This window comes from Melanerpes formicivorus, unplaced genomic scaffold (genome assembly GCF_026170545.1).
Source record: "Melanerpes formicivorus ecotype bairdi unplaced genomic scaffold, bMelFor1.0.p_v2 SCAF_4, whole genome shotgun sequence".
Taxonomy (NCBI): domain Eukaryota; kingdom Metazoa; phylum Chordata; class Aves; order Piciformes; family Picidae; genus Melanerpes; species Melanerpes formicivorus.
Window position 1 is genome coordinate 10,806,491 of NW_027142356.1, and position 20,489 is coordinate 10,826,979.

Genomic DNA, 20,489 nt, shown 5'->3' on the forward strand with positions numbered 1-20,489 from the left:
AATTGCTGATTGTCCTATTATTTTATGGCAAGAGTTTTCTAATACAATTGCTTGCTGGCAGTCATGCCAGATTCCAAAGTTGAAGGATCCATATTTCCCTTAAAAGAAAACAAAGAAAACAATCTAATTCAGAAATATTTCTTTTTCCCATCTAAGACAAATCTTGTTTCAGCTTAGCCAGTATCGTAAGAACAAGGATATTTTAACAGATGACAGGGACCACTAAATGTATTTTACTACAATGGCTATAAGACTGGAAGTTTTTCAGAACAAAGCTTGATGCCCTGGGTACTGAGGTGTGATTTCAAGTATTCTCTTTTGTATTTTGCCTATAGGTTAGCAAAATGCAACAGAATATATTAATTTTATTTAGGATAACTTATCAAAAAGACACCCTGGGAAGATTAATCTTTAAATGTGACAGTCAACAATGGGGTTCAAGAGGGGACTGGACGTGGCACTTGGTGCCATGGTTTAGTAGTCATGAGGTCTTGGGTGACAGGTTGGACTTGATGATCTTTGAGGTCTTTTCCAACCTTATTGGTTCTATGATTCTATGATTCTATAACAGTTTCATTGACACTATATTCAAGAACAAACAAAAAAAAAAAAGAGTAGCGAGAACATGAAATAAAAATTGAATATTCAGTAACTATCATAATAATTTTGTCAGTTTTATTCATTATGTTAGCAGAAACCTGTTTAAGGGGATAAAACTATGTATATCAAGAGGACTTATGAACACTTGATTGGACATCTTGACTCCAACACTTTATCTGAAGTGCTAAGCACCTTTACCCACTGTTGAAGAGTGACAGCATATCCCTTTATTCTTCATCTAAAGTACTTACTGTCAGCATAGCACGGGTATAGCAGGAAATTCAAATCAGAAGCCCCTGCTTTTTTGTTATCTTTACCAGCAACTTTTGAGAGATGCTCCAGTCCCATTTATAGGTTAGTGCATTCTCCAGGCATTGAGAATCAAAGTTTTGACAAAAGTTTAAACAATCTGCTGCTCTATTCTTTCATTACATAGCAGTCAACCACAACACAGTCAGGAATTTGAAAGACAGCAAATTATATATTCCAGAATTATTAAAATATTTGCAACTGTACTGAATAGAAGTGTGGTTTACATTTGTTTCTAGACATTAACTATAATGCCTTTAAAGTGTTCCCCTTTTAGATTCTCTCTGGAATTCTATTTTCAGTGCAGTTTACTTTATAAAGATCACTTTGAAGCAGTTTTTACAGAAGGAAAGATCATTTGGCACAGTGGCACTTGGATAAAAACTTAGTATAATTGCATTTAGGGTGTTCAAAAAGTAACTCTGTGATGCTAAGTAAATCAATCAGCTATGTCTGCTGTGGAAATTTAAAAGGCCAGAGTATTTTAACATTAAATTTTACAAACAGGTTCATTCAAAGTGATCACTCCCAGGCTGAATTGTCCTGTAAGCACTATTCAGAAATATACTTAGTATTTATATACTGCAGTTTGTATCTGCTCTTCCTAATACAGAATATAGTACTACATGCTCACTTGGCTGGTATGTTTTAGCGGCATGTATTACAGGAAATAATGATCCAATGTCATCAGAAGTCAGTTTGATGGAGGAAGGCCGTGACTTTAAGGTCCTTTGGGATAAACAATGTCATAAAAGACTACTTTACCTTCTGAGAATCTTGACATGCTTTACAAATTTAGTGTTGTGCTCAGGTAAATAACTTTTAAAGCAGTTTCTGTAGTTTCCCCTAAATTTTATAAACACCATTCATGAACTACTCGGGCCTCTGCTTTAAGCTGAGTCCTGCCACTTAGCAGAGCCACTTTTCCCCAACTTTGTGAAGGAAAATAATAAGGGGTTACTTTGAATGATGGAGAACCACAGTATAAATATGCCTTGCTTGATAATGCTGCCATTTTGCCTTTTTGGTGTGGGTTTGTTTTTTGTTGCATGAAGGTTTTTTTTGGTTGGTTGGTGGTTTTTTTGGTTGGTTGGTGGGGTTTTTTTGGGAGGGGGGAAGGGGAGGACGGAACCCTTTGCTGTGACTTGAAAATTATGGCTCCTCTGAAGAAAAAGGGGGGGGGGGGGGGGGGGGGGAAGAAAAGAAAAATTAGATTATAATATATATTAAAAAAAAAAAAAAAAAAAAAAAAAAAAAAGGAAAACTATTCTAGTCTTAAAGTAGCTGGGGGAGAGTGGGAGACTCCCGTGCTCAGCCCTCCTGGAATCGGCTGTGCTCTGCCGAGAAGGAGCCGTGCGGCGCCTTCGCCCGCAGCCGTGCAGCGAAGGTAGCGGCATCCCGCCGAGACGAGCATCGCCGCGGTGGCAGAATCGCTAACCGGAGGCGGCCGTGGTGGAGGCTGCAAGGCGCTTCACTTTACCTGCGGGCGGGCAGCCGTGGCCCAAGTGCGCGGTAGCGGCGCCGTGCGGCGCAGAGCGCTGCGGAAAGCAACGTGCTGCTGCTACCGCTGCAGCGGTAAGGAGAAGCAGTGGGTGGTGCTGCTGGGAGCAGGGTCCAAGGGGGACGGACGGAGTGAGAAAGAAGACGGGAAGGAGGGAAAGAGGGAGGCGGGGGAAAGAGAGAGGGAGGGAATTGACGATCCGGCGCAGCTTCCCCACTGCCTCTCTTCGCTACTGCAACTCCTCAACTCTGCCCGTTCTTTGCCTGGACATGTCTTAAGAAAGTTGGATCTCTCCCTCTTCGCCGACTTTATTTTTTTTCCTTTTATTTTCTTTTTCTTTTTTTTTTAAAATATATATTATTCTTCCTCCCCTCTCCTTCTATTTTCCTTCCCACCCTCGTTCAAGTGTAAAGCAGCGGATGGGTCGGAGCCGACATGCCGCGCTGTGGAGATGGGGTCGGGCGCCGCACTTGCTGCTCGCAGGGACCGCGCTGAGCGCCGGGGCCGCGGTGGAGTTCACTCTCTAGAGGTGTGTGGGCACCGGGACATTGTTCGTCGTTTCTCAGAAGGACAGAAAAAAGGAGGGGAGAGGAACCGTGCGGGTATGAACTGAGCTGGAGCGGACTTTGGGAGAAGAACGCCGAGTCCAGCTGGTCTGGTGAGTTCTTTTGTTTAATGAGTTTATTATCAGCAGGGTGCTTGGAGAAATTATTCCCATGAGAGTTTTGGTGCTCTGGTTTGTTGCGTTATCGGAAATACTCAGGTCTTCGCTTCATCCCGTAGTTTGTGCAGTGTATGTATGTTTCTCTATGAAAGCGTGTGTATGTGTGTGTGTGTGTGTATATATACATATATATACATACATATATATGTATGTGTATATATATATGTATACGCATTTATCTAAAGATAGGCGTTCCTGAGAGCACCCCGAGTTCTGCCGCCGCCTTCACGGGGAGAGGGACACGCAGCTTCCCCGGTCCAACCTCCTGCAGCCGGGTCTGGGCTTGGCACTGTGGGCTACCGGCTTGGCTGCGCTCGGCTGGGTTCGGCTGAGTCCGGGCCGGCCGCCGGCTTCGTGCATGGACTCCCGTGTGCTGTGGCGCGGCGCCCCCTGCCCGGTCGCCGCGGAATTGCGCCGCCGCCACCGCGGGGCGGCCAACTGCCTGGGGCGGGGGCTGCCGGGACAGCCCCGGGAGGGGACGCGGACACTGCGGGGGATACCGCACAGCGTAGCCTTCCAGCGCGGGCTGGTGAACCTGAGAGCCAGCGCTTTCTGTAGTGGTCGGTTTCTTCTGATCTGCAGCATGGAAGTGTGGTTCCGGGAGGCCCCCCGCACAGCCAGCTTTATTTATGTGGCTAATAAAAGACGTGGTGGGGCTAATGCGCTGTAAAACGCGCCCCCGCCGGCAGCCGAGCTGCGCAGTGAGTCTGGGGTTGGGATTCCCCGGGCAAACGTTTGATCGTTATTAAGCGTGATCACTTATTAATGAGCAGGGAGTCCTAAGAGGGCTGTTGCCGAGTATGAATCTTTAACGCTGGGCTGGCTGATAGCCATTCAGAGAGACTCCCGCAGGGCGCTTCAACACCCGAGGTAGACCGTACTGCTTCCTCCAGGCTGGAAGGTCGTCGCTCATCCGGCGATCTTTGGCCTCTCACACGCATCCCTCGAGGCTGCTTTTCCCGGCGCGGGGGACTTGCGTTTCTTGAAACAGTGGCAGAGCACCCCGGTAGCCGTCAATCGGGTTTGGCCTCTGCTGGGAGACCTCCCCCTGCACGGCCATTAAGCGGCGGCTCGCCCAGCTCGACGCTGGGAGGCTTGAGGCCAAGCCCGCCGGCGTGGCCCGGGGGCGACAGTTTGGCTGTCCCCGTCTCTTCCCGCTCGCCACAACGTGGAGGGGGAAGCAGCCGCCTGGGCGCTGCGGTAGCCGCAGGGCGCTCCTCGCTGCCGCCGGCGCTAGAGGGGACCGAGGGGTTTGTCCCAGGTACCCGCTGCTCGGACGGCAAAGCCCCGCCATCGAGGACCACCCGTTCCCGTGGGCTCTGTCTCTCTCGCCATCCCTGTGAGATACCCCTCGGCAGCAGCTTTCTGAAGTTTTCGAGTAGTCTTTCCGAGAGAGGGTTTTGCCACACGCGAAGTCGCCCGCGTCTCCAGACCACCATCCCCATCCCTGCCTCCCCGGTCGGGCTAGAAAGGAGCGACCACAGCGGAGACGAAGAGTGCCTCCACATCCCGGCCCCTCTAGCCTCCCCGTGAGCGCCGGGCCGCCGGGAGGGACGGTTTGTGCCGAAGTTCGTTACCCCCGCCCCTCTCCCCCTCTCTGTGTTTAGTCCTTCCGTGGCGGGGCTGGGGCCTGACCGGGGAGGCGGGCCGCGGTGCCTGGGCTGCCACTGCCGCTCCCGCGCCCGCGGAGCGCCGCAAAAACGAGTTCCGGAGGGGCGGCCGTCCGGCGCCGCGGAGGAATACGGCAGTGGGGGGCGCAGCGTCTCATAGGGGGCGGAGGGTCCCCGGCGAGGCGCGCTGGTAGCCGGGGAAGAAAGGGGGAGAAGCTCGGCGGGCACCATGCGGGGCCGGCCCCGGTCCGCGCGCCGGCAGCAGTGAGCTGAGCCAAGGAGAGGTGAGGTGCGGAGCGGAGCTGCACTAGGCTGGGCCGGGCTAGCTGCGAGAGTTGGGAGAAGTTTGGTGGCGGGGTGGAGAGCAGGTACCGGTGGTGCGGTGAGGGGGCAGCACGTCCCCCCTCGGGAAGTTTCGGCTCTGAGGCGAGGCCGAGAGCACGGCGAAGCTGCCCGGAGACACTGTGTGAGCGACCGCCTCGTGCCAAGGGACCCCGCGTGAAGGGGCTGGGGAGCGGCGCCCATCTGCCCTTCATCCCCCCTCGGCGCCGGGCTGGGGTGGCGGCCCTGGTGCTCCGCTGCCCTCCCCGCAGCTTACGGTGGCCGATGGGGCTGGGACCGCGGCCCCGCTCTGTAAGAGCCCGCAGGAGTTGAGCCGGCAGGTTGGTTATAAGTTATGTGGAGAAGAAGGGGTGGCGGTGGTGTTTTGCCCGGAGGCGAGGTGTGTTCGGAAGTGTCTGATGGGTCGTTGTAGGCTGAATTCCCCGGTGAGCCGGCAGGGGTGGTTCGCTGCTAGCCGATACCTTGGGGGCGACTTTTTTTCCTTTGTTTGCACTTCAACGCCGCGTCCCTCGTTGCGTTCCTCTCCGGATTCCTCCGAAGGATAAAGGGCAGCGCCCGCAAGGACGCAGCAGCGGCTCTCTGGGAGATCCCGGCTGAAAGCATCAGCCTGCTTATGCTGGTGTTTTTTCTTCCTCTTTACGGCAGATGAAAGAAAAAAATCTGTGATTGAAAGGTGCACTTTTTAATTTCTTGGCAATAAATGACGGTGTGCCTTACCCTTTAGTAAACTTTTTTTGTTTGGTTGTTTTTTTGGCGGAACGGATTAATAAATTAAGAAATGCTGCTTTGTAACGTCAGAATCTCCTACGGTTTAGACTACTTACATGCAAGGTGTTCTTAGGCGGCCGCATAGGAAGTATTTACCTGTAGTACCACTTCTGTTTTTCTGTGAAAGAAAATAACGCTGTGTAATAGACGTGCATTTCCTATTTACTTATCTAACCCCGTGGGAATAGTCAGCTATTTAGTGACTAGAGTACTCAAAAATGAAGTTTTCAGAGTTGAAGTTTTTCTTTTGTTCTCTGTGAAATACTAAAATCTCACATTTAGGAGACTGAAAGGTGAGTTTTAGTAGATGGCCTAGTGGTAGGATAGTCTCCTGTTTTTTGTAACAGCATGCAAAAAACCTTTATTATGGCTAAGTTATAAATGCTGTCAGCGTGTAAAATCCCTTTGAACTCTCACAGACTTAGTTATGCTTTTTTTAATTTTACAACTGAGTGCAGGAGCAGTAAAGCTGTTTTTGTTGTCACAAAGTTTAAGATACTATGCTAAATTTCAATCAAACTCTTTCATTCTTAGCAGTCAGAAGTCTGTTTTTTCTTGCAGAGCTGGTGAGTTCAGTATAGATACACTGGTATGTAACTTCCATACAGATAAAGAGTCAAAATTTTTGATCTGAAACTTCACTCCTGATTGAGAATCTTCCTGTGCTGTTTGATAACAGCTGCTGTATTTTCATCCTAACAGCAAAGATCTTGAAAGCATAAATCAAAGTATCTCATGAGATTAACTCAATGTAGGGGATAGAAGCATAAAACTTACTGGACTTTAGTCAGCAGTTGAAGCTGTTATGTAAATCTCTCTGACAATGTACATTTTTTTAATAACTTGCCAGATTTACTAAGGTGATGTTGCCATATGCTTTCATCATGTGTTAATTTTCTGAATACCAAAATAGACAGACACCTTCCCTCCCAGAAAAGCAAAGGATACTGTTAAGGTTTTTTGGTTGGAAACTTGAGCATGTTGAAACAATGAAATGTGATATAACACACACCGCCCCTAAGTACATAATAATACGTACATATATAATTTCTTCTGAGCAGTTGAAAGAGTAGGTGCAACTACAGTTAGTACAGCCTACAAAATCACACGGTCTTTCAGACTCCTGCAGTAGGAGCCCTGTCATAACTGTTTAGTTACTGCAGTGGTAACTTTCCACAGTGCATTTGTGTCAAATGGCATCAGTCACACATGCTGATTGAAACTGACCTTTAAATAGGTGATGTTTAAATCAGCATAGATGTTCTAGTGTTATTAACATTACAAATTTAAAGAGCTGGCACACATATGGAGGGAAGCCTCCACTGTATTTGTTAAAAGTTAATGAAAGATTTTAGTGGATAAACATTGTAGAAAAGCACTAGAAAAATCTCTGTTTTCAGAATGCTCCCTGATGTGTCCCTGGAGCAGTGTAACAGGCCATGCTCACAGTCTCATTCTGCTAATGTAAATGATGTAGCTTAGTCTTACAGTAGGTCCTTCTGGACTTAGCTGGCAGATGTTACGTGTAGAAAAGGGGTAGCAGTGGGACTAAGACTCAGCGTGACTTGGGCTATGTGGCCTGCTTTAGGTTCCTTTTCTACTTTCAACTTGAGAGTGAGGATGATTACTGAGTGAGTAAATCTCTCAGTGTATGCTCCCCGTTGACACCTTATGTAGAAGATAAGCTTATTTTGTCTCTTTTCCTCTTTGTTGGCTTACTTGGTATTGAGATTCCCTTTTGCTAAATTCTTTATTTGGTGCTTGAAACTTTGAAACCTCAAACTACAGACTTTGAAGCGTAGATATGGTAAACATACTAAGAGAAACAGTCCTGTGCTATCATATCCAAGTCATCTTTATTTGTAAGTTACCCATTTGAGGTTTACTAGCCCCAAAATTTTGCATGTTCTTGGACTTACATTGTAAAGCTAGTTTGTATTTCTAAGCATTTTTCCCACATGCAAATTACATTGCTGATGTTGATGTGTTAATAATTTTGTTAGTTTTACTACTTAGTTACAATGTTATTTTATGTATCCCAGTGCTGAATATCTATCTAAATAAAAATTATTTGGATATACATATAAATTTAAAAAAAAAAGAATCTGAATAAGAATTTCAAATAGGAAAACAAACTTTGTTTGAAAGTAGCTTTTTGGAATAAATATGGTGTACACTTCCTGTAAATCTATGGTGTTGTGTTAATCAGTTGCCTTATGTGTTGAAAATGGAGGCAGAAAATTCTAAACCGTTCATATTCCAAAGATAAGAGAAAAATTAGGAGTTCAAAGTGTAGCCTGTGGCTAAAGTGTTTCTCAAATTTAGTCATTCTGGCATACTGCAAATGAGCCATTTACATGAGTTCATATCTAACACATTATCACTTTAACTTAACACTTTCATACTTGCCCTTAGTAGTTAGGTGTATTTTCAACTGGCATTTGTTTATTACTTTAAATACATATCAAGATTATATTGTTTAAATTTTGGATAATTCCAGATCAACATTTTTTAGTAGCTCTGTAAGTTGGAAAAAAGTGTCACGTGACAGAAATTGCTAACGTGGTTTTATCCAGTGTGGTGAACTGTTCAGTTGAAGGATACTCTTTAACGGTCTTGATTATGACTCAGCAAACTTCAGAAGTTGCTGCTGAGGTCTGGATTCTCTTGATGGTAGTTGCGTCATTGTCTGTAATAATGATAGGCTGCCAGTTACCAGTTCTGAGTAAATTCCACTTGGAAGTTATTGCAGAAAAGCAGCAAGTGCTTAAATTATTATAGAACAGAAGAAAAATAGGTAATAGGAAACCCTGCACACTTGTTCAACTTTGAATTTTAGTGAGGAGTTTGGATATCTTGATATAGTCTATTGCATCATAGTGCAGTGCATGTTGTCTGTGGGACTGAGATGTGAGGAGCAAACCATAAAATAGACAGGTACAATGTTTTAAATAATACATACAATACAGTACAGCAGCTTGTTGGCAAGCACAAGTATAGGCAGTGAGTTACAGGGTGCCATGGAATCAGAGGTGAAGCTAGGTTTTGGACTGAAGCATAAAATGTTTTAAATCAAACCTTAGTCCTTGTGTAGCTGAGGGAGAAAAGAGGGAAAGATCTGTATCAAGTAGTTTTTGATACTGGACAGCTTCCAAAGTTCCAGCAAGATGGGGTAAAAGAATCTACTTCTATTGCTTACTTTTTAAATTATGTAATAATTGATTAACATGTCTCCTAGGACAGTCTAGTGGCCCCTTCAATTGTTAGAACTTGAGAGTACAGATACAATTTATTGCAGGATTCTGGTCGGTTTGGGAGTTTTCTTGCTTTCTGCTTGTTTTGTTTTTGTTTTGTGGGTTTTTTTTCTCTTCTGAAAATATTCATTTGCTTGGCAGTATGTTAAGGGAAATGAAGCCCTGGAGATTTAAGTGCCCATTTATTCCCACAAAAAGTTACGTAGCATGGGAAAAAGGGGGTATGGGAAGAATAATATTGTTAACCTATTGAAATGGTGGCTGTTCCAACCCTGCCCTCATTTTCAATCTCAACGAGTGCAGTCTTCATCCAGTGTTAAAACCTTGTAAGCAGTGGTTCCAGATTGTGACTTTTCAAAGCTCCTACATGTTTTAGTATTTGCTAATTAACCTGTTATTGTTTGTTATGGTTATGGCTTAGTCATGTAGCTTAATTGCTAGATTTGGTGAGAAAAAAAAGTGTATCTTTTTATGTTTTAAAAAGATGCTGGCAACATTTTCATTACTGCTCTCTGGTATTTCCTGTAGTTTGTGTAAATCTGAGTCTTAAATCCTCATCTTCTCAAGATCGTTGACAGCTGTGACTAAATTAGCTGCTTCTCAACTTTTTGAGTGAAGTGTTCATACAAGTAGATTAATTTGTTCTAAAGTTTTCTGGCTGGCAGAGGCAGTCCATGAAGTTTCAGCCAATGTGATCTTTAACCTGTGTACCTGAGCAAGCAGGAATTAGGAGAGAGGGAAATAGCTAAGAGATAATGTGAGTGGAGGAAGGAGATGATACAATGTGATACCTTTTGAGCTGAGACAAACAGAACTAGTGTGAGGGTAGGCACTGTGGAGAGGTTGATAAGCAGTGAGGACAAACTAGGGCCAAAATATGGGAGAAAAGATCAGGAAGAGTGAAAGAAGGCTACAGCTAGTAACTAGTATGATTAGGAATTAGTATGATTTATATGATAAACTGGCCAGGGAAGATTATGCTAAAGGAGGGGATAAGGGAAAAACATTTAGGATAAACCAGGAAACATGAAAGAAAAAAATGTGTGCTCCTTAATCACAGTAATCAAGTCAACGCTATATTGCTTTCTACATGCTGGAAAGAAATCTTTCCTGCAAATTTTGTTGAAGGTTTGGGCTTGTTGAGTAAGTATTGTGAAGCTTTGATCTGTTACCCTGTGAGACTCAGAAGTAAAGACTGTTGCTACAAACCCAGATAAAGATGGTCCTAGATGTGTAACTTCTCATTTTCTTTCCCCATGAATTTTAAGATGAAGATCAAGGTTATTTGAGTAATATTTGAATAGTCATAAGTTGTAACATATCTCTCTGTTGTTTCAGGGTTCCTTTGTAATTGCTGCCATGGGAAGATACTTGACTATGCTGTTGCTGCTCATGCTGCTGGTGCAGCATTTTGGAAACTGTGAAGGAAATCAAAGGCCACATCATGCTCCACCAATGCAGTTTACACAAGTACAGTATAATGCCACTGTGTATGAGAATTCTGCAGCCAAGACTTATGTCGGGCATCCAGTGAAAATGGGCATTTACATTACAAATCCATTATGGGACCTAAGATACAAAATTATTTCTGGTGACAATGAGAACTTGTTCAAAGCTGAAGAATACGTTCTTGGAAACTTTTGCTTTTTGAGGATACGGACCAAGGGAGGAAACACAGCTATCCTTAACAGAGAGGTAAAAGACCATTATTTGCTGACAGTTAAAGCAGTGGAAAAAAATACAAATGCTGAAACACGCACGAAGGTCAGGATACAAGTACTGGATACGAATGACTTGCGGCCTTTGTTTTCTCCAACATCTTACAGCGTTTCTTTGCCTGAAAACACAGCAATAAGGACCAGCATCGCAAGAGTCAGTGCAACAGATGCAGATATAGGAACGAATGGACAGTTCTACTATAGCTTTAAAGAAAGAACGGATATGTTTGCTATACACCCAACCAGTGGAGTTGTAGTTCTAACTGGCAAACTTGACTACTCAGACACTAAGCTTTATGAGATGGAAATTCTTGCAGTGGACCGTGGGCTGAAGCTGTATGGTAGCAGTGGCATAAGCAGTATGGCAAAACTAACCGTTCACATAGAGCAAGCAAATGAATATACCCCTGTTATTACAGTAGTTACTCTGACTCCATCAGAATCAGACAAAGATCCCACTTACGCGATTGTCACTGTAGAGGACAATGATCAGGGTTCAAATGGCGAAATAGCATCATTAAGTATTGTTGCAGGTGATCCCCTTCAACAGTTCAAAACAGTGAGGTCTGTTCCAGGAGGTAAAGAATACAGAATAAAAGCCATTAGTCACATTGACTGGGAGAGCCACCCTTTTGGATATAATCTTACCCTTCAAGCTAAAGATAAAGGAAATCCCCCACAGTTTTCTTCCGTAAAAGTTGTTCATGTGACATCACCACAATTTAAGGCTGGTCCTGTCAGATTTGAAAAAGAGATATATAGAGCTGAAATAAGTGAATTTGCTCCCCCAAACACACCTGTGATAATGGTGAAAGCTCTGCCTAGTTACCCACATGTGAAATATGTATTTAAAAATACACCAGGCAAAGCAAAATTCAGTTTAAATCCTGACACTGGTCTTATTACCACTTTGGAACCTATAAAAGCACAATATGCATCCCATTTTGAACTTGAAGTTGTGTCAAGTGACAGAAGAGCTTCTGCAAAAGTATTAATTAAGGTACTAGGTATGAACAGTAATCCTCCTGAATTTACTCAGACATCCTATAAAGCCACTTTCAATGAGAATGTGCCAGTAGGTACAAGTGTCATGAGAGTAAGTGCAAAAGACCTTGATGAAGGGGAGAATGGTTATGTGACCTATAGCATTGCAAATTTAAATCCTTTGCCATTTGTGATTAACCATTTCAGTGGGATTATTAGTACCTCAGAAGACTTAGATTATGAATTGATGCCAAGAGTTTACAATTTAAGGATTCGAGCTTCTGACTGGGGTATACCATATCGTCGAGAAGTTGAAGTTCCTGTTACTATTATTTTAAATAATGTGAATGACAATATACCACTTTTTGAGAAAATAAATTGTGAGGGAACAATCCCTAGAGATCTTGGTGTTGGAGAGCAAATAACAACTGTATCTGCTATTGATGCTGATGAGCTGCAGTTGGTGAGATACCAAATTGAATCTGGAAATGAACTGGATTTATTTAGTCTAAATCCAAATTCTGGAGTACTTTCACTCAAACAGTCACTGATAGATGGTCTGGGTGCTAAAATGTCTTTTCACAGTTTGAAAATTACAGCTACAGATGGAGAAAACTTTGCAAAACCGTTGTATATCAACATAACTGTAGCTACCAGCCGCAAACCAGTCAGCTTGCAATGTGAAGAAACTGGTGTTGCCAAAATGCTTGCAGAGAAACTCCTACAAGCAAACAAATTGCACAGTCATGGAGAAGTCGAGGATGTTTTCTTTGACACTCATTCTGTGAATATGCATGCACCTCAATTTAGAAGTACTCTCCCCAGTAGCATTGAGATAAGAGAAGATCAGCCTGTGGGCTCCAGCATAATACTTATGAATGCTACTGATCCTGATACTGGCTTCAATGGAAAGCTAGTGTATGTTATTTCTGGAGGTAATGAAGATAGTAGTTTCATTGTTGATATGGAAAGAGGAATGCTGAAAATTTTATCTCCCCTTGACCGAGAAGCAAAAGATAAATATACTCTAAATATTACTGTCTATGATCTTGGAATACCACAGAAGTCTGCCTGGCGCCTTTTAGATGTAGTGATTTTGGATGCTAATGACAATTCACCAAAGTTCTTGCAAGACAGCTATTTCGTTGAAGTGAGTGAAAACAAAGAGCCAAACAGTGAAATAATTCAAATTGAAGCTACTGATAAAGATTTGGCAGCTAATGGTGAAGTGAAATACTCTCTTCTTACAGATACAGACAAGTTCACTATTAATGCTGTGACAGGAGTTGTTAAAGTTGTAGGGGTTCTGGACCGTGAAGAACAGCATGTCTATTTCTTGAAAATAGAGGCTAGGGACCAGCCTACGGAAGAACCTCAGTTATTTTCAACAGTCACTCTGAAAGTGTCTGTAGAAGATATCAATGACAATCCTCCTAAATTTATTCCTTCAAATTACCATGTGAAAATTCGAGAAGATCTTCCTGAGGGAACTATTATTACATGGCTAGAAGCCTATGACCCTGATTTAGGCCAATCAAGTCAAGTACGATACAGTCTTTTGGACAGTGGAGATGGCACCTTCGATGTTGACAAGCTAAGTGGAGCAATACGTATTGTACAAAGTCTGGATTATGAAAAGAAACAACTTTATAACTTGACTGTGCGTGCCAAGGACAAAGGAAAGCCCGTTTCATTGTCCTCCACTTGTTATGTTGAGGTTGAGATAGTTGATGTCAATGAAAACTTGCACCCTCCACGGTTCTCTATATTTGCTGATAAAGGCTTTATAAAAGAAGATGCTCCTGTTGGCTCCTCGGTAATGACAGTATCTGCTTATGATGAAGACGCAGGACGAGATGGGGAGATTAGATATTCTATCAGAGATGGATCTGGTCTAGGAGTTTTTCGAATAGATGAAGAAAAAGGTAAGGTGGCTTTCTGTGATTTTTATGTTTAAATAAAGTCATATGCCAGCAAAGAGATTAAGAGAAGTGGCATTGTCACAGCTGATGCAGATACTCCTGTCAGGACAAAAAGATGTCACCAGTATGTATATAGTTCTGCCTGTCACTTTAGTGAGATCATAGGCAAAAATAAGACTATTGATATAAAAAAGAAGGTCTGCCTCGTGGGAATATTTTTGCCTTGTGGACAGTAGGACTGTGAAGCTAAGGCAACAAACTTTTTTGCAGGCTTTAAAAACCCACATAAATGAAGCAGACTGAGCTGTTGACTTATTTCATTAATAAGGTATAAATTGATGAGCAACAGAGTTATTCTAGTGTCATGTATTCAGAGGAAACATAAATTACAGTTTCAGTAAAACGCTAGTGCTGACTTGAATTTTGGTTTGGCATCTGTGCAGGTGCCCATTCCTGTATATCTCTGATAAAGATAGACCATTGATACTATGCTAATAAGGTCCTTACTATAAATTAATGAGCAAAATTAGGCTATGGGTTACATGTAAGTAAATTGTGACATGTGACTGATGTCTTAGAGAAAAAACCTTGCAACTGAGAATAAAAAAATAGCAATCATATCTGATTGATTCAGTGGCTACTCTGTGTGTTCTGTATGCTTCCTACAATTGTGAATATGGGTAATACAGACTTAAAACACCACTTCAAGGTTTAGATGAACTGTTACAGGCAATATTTTTTCTTCTATAGAAAGTCAGTTATTAAGTTTGTGGGTTAAAAGAACACCTGTAGAGCTTGAAATATAACATTGTTTCTCTTTGCTTTTAACAAAAAGCATAGTTAAATTATGGAACAGATTTTCTAAAACTGTAAAATGGAGTACTTTCTGAGAACTAGTGTTTTTATTTTTTGTGTGTATACCTGCTGACTATTCGTGTACCATTGCATCTTTCTGTTGACATAAATACATTCAAGTTTACTATGCATTATAGAGGGAGACTCCCTTTTTACCAAGAGTCCCGTGGTAAAGACAGGGGATAGTGGATGCAAGTTGCTACTGGGGAGATTTGGACTGGATGCCAGAAAAAATTGGAATAAATTCCTGAGGGAGGTGCTGGATTTCCCTACATTAGGCAGTTTCAAGGCTCAGCTTGACAGGGTTCTGGGCCATCTCATTTAAACTATGTTGTTACCCTGAAAGGATGGACTAGATGATCCTTGAGGTTCCTTCCAACTTGCTATTTTGTGAATCTGTGAATCTTAGAATCTAGTTATCCTACAGTATGAGTCTTAAGTTTGCCAGTTTATTGTGCAAGTGACAGATAACAGTAATAAAAATAGTGAAGAAATATATTTATTTTGACAGCAATATGTACATGCATGCCTATTTTATGTGTATGTGGACAGGTACACATTTTTGTAATACTACTGCTGTGGCAGAATTCATTGTCTGTATGTGCTGTCTGCATTCTCTTTTTGGCACAAAGCTAGTTTGCTTTACTGAAGACTTGATGTGAGTTTAAGTAAGTTCCTTTTCATCTGGCCGATTTGCAAAGTTGGTGGAACTTGGGGCAAAGCCAGCTTCTATTTAATAATCTTGTCCAGGACAGTGGCTCTGTATTTTCAAGGCAAAGGGAGAGGCATGTCTTTATTCTTATCTGGTGTCTAGTGTTCACAATTCCTCAGGGATGAAAGGCAGAGGGATTTGTTGGGGCAGGAGTGGTGATGAAGAGGAGTTGCCAGTTATTCATCTTAGTGAACAAATTCTGCTTAAGATACCCTCATGGGGAAAAAAAAGCATGTATTTGTGTTTGGTAGGTGTGTGTTTTCTGCCAAATGTTGATCTGAAGGCACCAAGGAAAGAACATGCTTAAATAGCTTAAATTTTATCTCAGTGCTTTTGTGTTGGGTTTATTTGCTAAGAAGCTGCAAGAATTATTACAGAAGGCACTCTTTATGCTGCAGTATCTGAATATTTGTCATGTTTTTCAAAATGGACTGGCCTTGATGTAGGGAGCAGACTGATAATTAGCCAAGCAAGCACATTAAAGACTGTGAAAGAGGAGATTTGGCAAGCAACTTTTTCACCTTGTTAAAGGGCTTATCTGACTTCACCCTTGAGCTACATGTTGCTTCCTGCTGTCTTTGAAAGCATCATACTACACTTTCAGTTCAAAGATGGGTAAACTGAATTTAGGAAGTTATTTGAGTCAACACTTAACTATTTGGTGGCTAAGGCAGGTATTTTTGTGCCTTTCTTCTTAGGCCAATAATCACATTTGAAGAAAGAGTAGATGATTTGTGATGGTAGAAACAGCAAATGGCTCTTTCCGTGCATGGAATTTTTGCTGGCCTTCAGGTTATCTCTTCTGTGTTAGTGGGGTTTTGAATTTTACACTTTGGAAGGTAGGAAATCGTATTAGGGTTTTATATTTGTACCAGTAATTTTGCAATTTTCAAAAAAATACCTTTGCCACTAACTCTTCAGTACTTACCTTTGGTTTAGGTCTGCTGGTTTTCATTTTCATAGGTTCTGTCTTCTATAGTCTCACTCAAATCATTAGAAGTAAGTTTTTAACAGGGAGCCCAAATGCACCCATACTTCTGAACTCAGGGATTACTTTGCTGCCTAATTTCTCTGATGCTTTTCCAAAATATATTAGGGGTGAATTTTGGTAGTCAGTGTTGTTTTAACTTTCATGTGATATTCTTTAGGTTGAAAAGACATCAATGGTAAGAAAAGGCGGAGAGCAGGATGACCAAAGTCTATAAAATTGCAGTAGCTTCTGTATCAACTTTCTCATATCAGTCTGTCTTTTGCAGTGCGAGAAATAGGTTATACTCAGTGAACAGAAACCAACCTAAAAGGAAGTATTTTCACATGGAGTATAATAAAGTCATGAAGCTCATTTCCCCAGGAAGTTATACAGGTTGAAAGTATGACTAAAGAAAATAAATGGTACTAACGAGATTATTTTGAGTTTTGGCCTCGTGCTATCTCCAGCTAATAAATTGTTAACTGGAAGCCAAGCGGGTGAGGGAAAGATCAGAGATCATCGCTCAGTATATGATGATTCAGAAATATTAATGGTGCGTTGTGACTGTTATTGTACAGAGATAAAATTATACAAGAAATGAAGACTCTGGGTGTATTTACTACAAGGTGGAAATGTTAAAACAAGATTTCTGTGCAATGAATTTATGGAACAGAGTAATGTATTTATCCTTTAGGTGTTTGGGCATTCAGAATTTGGAATTTAAGGTAACTTTTTATGTGACTTAGACTGAAGTCTCCAAATTTAGATCATCAGCTGGCTATATAAAATACCTAGTGAAGCAGGTGTAAAATATTTTCTCACAAAAATTGATAAAGATTTGAGGAGATAGGGATGTATTAATGATAGAATGAATTATGTTGATACAGATCCCAGTGTGCACAAAAAAATCCCACATACACAATCTAAGTCCTGTTAGCCCTGAGCAATAAAAGCAGGGTAAATAATGTCAGTACCATGCTGCCACTGCTGTTTAGAAGAGCTCTAAGCAAGATTAAAACAATTGCTGGAGGAACACCTAAAGCAGAATCTGTGTGGGACCAAGGCAATACCAAAAGCTCTTCCTTCTTTGTCCCATTAAGTATTTACACTCCTCAAAGGTGGAAGGAAAGATGGAAGCTCTGTTATGCAAAAAAGGTATTAGGAATAACTCCCAGTACTTCTTCCAGTTCTGCAGTTGAACAAGGCCATTCAGTGTTGCCCACTGGGCTGCATGTGAGACTGTCCTGGGAGCACAAGTGCATGGTGAGCAAGTCTCCATACTGATTTCCAGTGTAAAAATATGAAAATGAGAACCACGACTAGTTTTGTTCAGTCTCTGGCATTCTCTAAAGAAGTTTTGCCAAGTAGACAGCTCCTTTTCTTGAGGTACCAGTGCTTCTGGCTAATTACTAAGAGCTGCTTTTTGTCATATTTCAGGATTGCCTTTTGGTGTTAGATAGCTGAGGGAGACAGCAGAATTTGGGAGTGTAGGTGCTCTGGGTTATTTAGCTTAAGAAAAGTCTCATTGCAATGTTTATAGAAGATAGGAGCCCTATGCAGTAAGGTTTCCCCTGATGACAGGTTGGGATGTTTCAACTTTTAATAAACCACAGTAAATTTTGCAAACATTGCTATCACAAACTTTGCAGCTAGTCAGCTTCCAAGGCTACCAGCAAGCATTTCTAAATTTCTGCAACTGAACATATTTTCCAGGGCATAACTTTGTTCCAGAATGGTGTTAAGAATTATGTGGCAGTCTGAACTTCATGCGTGATACAACTTGTATTACTTATGTTTAATTCAGTAATATAGTTATTTGTTAACAGGAATCTTCCTGTCCTATTCTTAGGTAGAGTGCTATAGAACAACAATAATTATTTTCTAACAATGAACAACAATAATTATTTTCTAACAATAAGAACAAAGTTTTAAGGTGATTAAGCTAATTTGCTGACCTAAAACATAGTCAAAATTACGTCTTGATTAGAGCAAAGTTCTGTCTGTCCTATATGCTGTCTTTGCTAGCGTAAGAAAGAATAAGAGTACATTCATGATGCTTTCTGCTAGTAGTTTGCCAGTTTCTGCTTATTTTGTGTTTGGGAAGTTCTTAATCAGATGTGGTTTGTAACCCTTAGTGTAGTCTTCCCCTTGGAACCACAGAGTTTTCAAGCGTCACCTTGCAACCATGGGATGTATCTTGTAAAAGAATTGTGAAGGAGCAAGTGGAAAAAAAACCAATGATGTTAACAGGGGCATGTGAAAGAAAACACACTTTATTGCACTATCTCTCAGTGCATAAAATACCATCATTAAAGTTTAATTGCTATGAGACACTATTTTCAATACAACTAGAATCATTTCCAACTGGGAGGACAGTAATTCATTAAGGAGAATGAATATGATTTTAACTATGTAAAGCAAAGTACCAAATACAAAAGTTACAGAGCACTGCTAACACATAATAAACATGTTAGCATTTCAATGTGGTAATATTTATTTCTGGCTACTGCACTGCCTAGGATGCAGAATATGATTAACGTTTATGTATATGAGGTAGCTTCATACTTTGTTTCTTCAGTGATCTTTGGCTTTTGAGCTTTCCAAATCATTTCAGCACTCACTGCTGTTGAGTTTTAATATTAAGACAGACAAAGATTAAATACTATGATCACCAGTGGAACAGAACACTTAAGTACCTGTTGGATAGCTATTAAATCAGCAGTGTTGCCTGGAACAGAAGCCAAGTGTCCTGCATCTGTCCTAACAACTCTTGTACCTTTAGGCAGGAAACAAACAGATTCCTAAGAATTTATATTTTTCTACGATGCATATTTCAAACACGCTGCTGTCAAACCATATGCTGTCTGTGTTCTGTGTTTATTCTGAGTCTTTGCTGATCTGTCAGATTATTGGTTGCTGAAAGCTGTTAACAGAAAAAAAAATGTTGAGCAAATATTTTTGTGAGAAAACTGTTTAAATTCAAAACTCTAATCAATTAGGTGATCTTGATAGGAAAGAATATTCCTTGTGGATTTGATATAGTAGGCTGTGAGGAGGAGATGCTGTGCCTAGATATTTCCTCCCATTGGTATTGAATTTAGAAGAACAACTTGAAGTGATGTGAATGGGAGACAAGATATACCCTTTTCAATTCCCATCAGCAGTTCTGTGAATACTTGGCAGAAGAGTCCTTACCAAACTTCTCCAGAGTCCACCAGAAGAAGGTTTTTGTTGTGATAGTAATGAATACCATGCCTGCCCAAACACAATAACCTGTTTTTTTAAAGTGTTCATCCCACAATGATTTCTCTTCCCTACCAGAAGTTTTGTGATAGTCATGCATACAGTGGGTTTGAGTGTGTCCAGTATGATGCTGAAAATGAGAGAAAAGCTGACAGAGGAGGGATTTCATTCTCGTTTTACAGCATTTTTCTTGAGTAGCGTTAAGTCAAACTTGTACCACTGAGGAGGAAAAAAATGGCTAACAAAAATGAACTGTGCCTAAATTGAGTAATAATTTCACTTTAGAAAACATTTGCTTAAAATTTCATGCAAGTAAAATACATTTTCCACCAATTTGTTATGGTTTTAAAAATGAGGTATTTGGCACTTAGATACTCTTTCATGAGACAGTACAAATATCTGTAGCTGCAGCTTACAAAGAATAACTGTTGTATCTTTAGAACCCCTCTAGTTCTAAAAGAAACTTAAAAAAATAATCAATTAAGAAGTACAGACTCAGTTCAGCACAACTTGTGTCAGTTTAATGAAAAAGGTAAGAGCTAGAGACCCACTATCAGTGAGACTGAGGACAGGTCCTAGATTTCCTGTTATCCAAATGAAAATAAAGAAAACTTTTTCCCTAGGAGATGACTGACTTTTGGGAGCATGTTATTTCACTTTATTGCTAGTTCTGATTGCCTGGCTGCCTGACACCTGAATTTAGTCATGTGCATACAAGTACTGAAATTCAGAGGTTACCTGGTTAACCTGTCAGGGACCATCTGGTCTTCACTACAGTTTGCAGTTCGCACTTCTGTACTCGGGGTGCAATATTCAGTTTAATGTCTGGAACTGATGGTGCCACTGGGTTAACCTGTGGGATGCTGCTGCTGCATTAGTGTTTCTTTTCAGGTATATCAAATGTGCTACAGCATTTAGGGAGAATTCCTGGCATTTAGAGATAATTCCGAGTTTCAGTTTGGCTGAGGCTAAGGAGG

General features: G+C 41.5%; 1 protein-coding gene across 8 annotated transcripts in view; it reads left to right on the plus strand.

The window, feature by feature from the left end:
• Positions 1–2,590: 2,590 nt before the first annotated feature.
• FAT1 (FAT atypical cadherin 1) overlaps positions 2,591–20,489 on the plus strand; it is a 97,005-nt gene continuing 79,106 nt past the window's right edge. For 3 of the 8 annotated variants that reach the window (XM_068136903.1, XM_068136906.1, XM_068136907.1), the window contains exons 1-2: positions 2,606–3,068; positions 10,447–13,735. In XM_068136903.1, the coding sequence (XP_067993004.1) occupies positions 10,468–13,735 (3,268 nt within the window). In that variant the 5' untranslated portion in view covers positions 2,606–3,068; positions 10,447–10,467. Of the gene's footprint in view, positions 3,069–4,776; positions 5,034–10,446; positions 13,736–20,489 lie in introns of those variants that run through there. The other 5 variants (XM_068136911.1, XM_068136910.1, XM_068136909.1 and 2 more) reach the window with 5 other exon arrangements.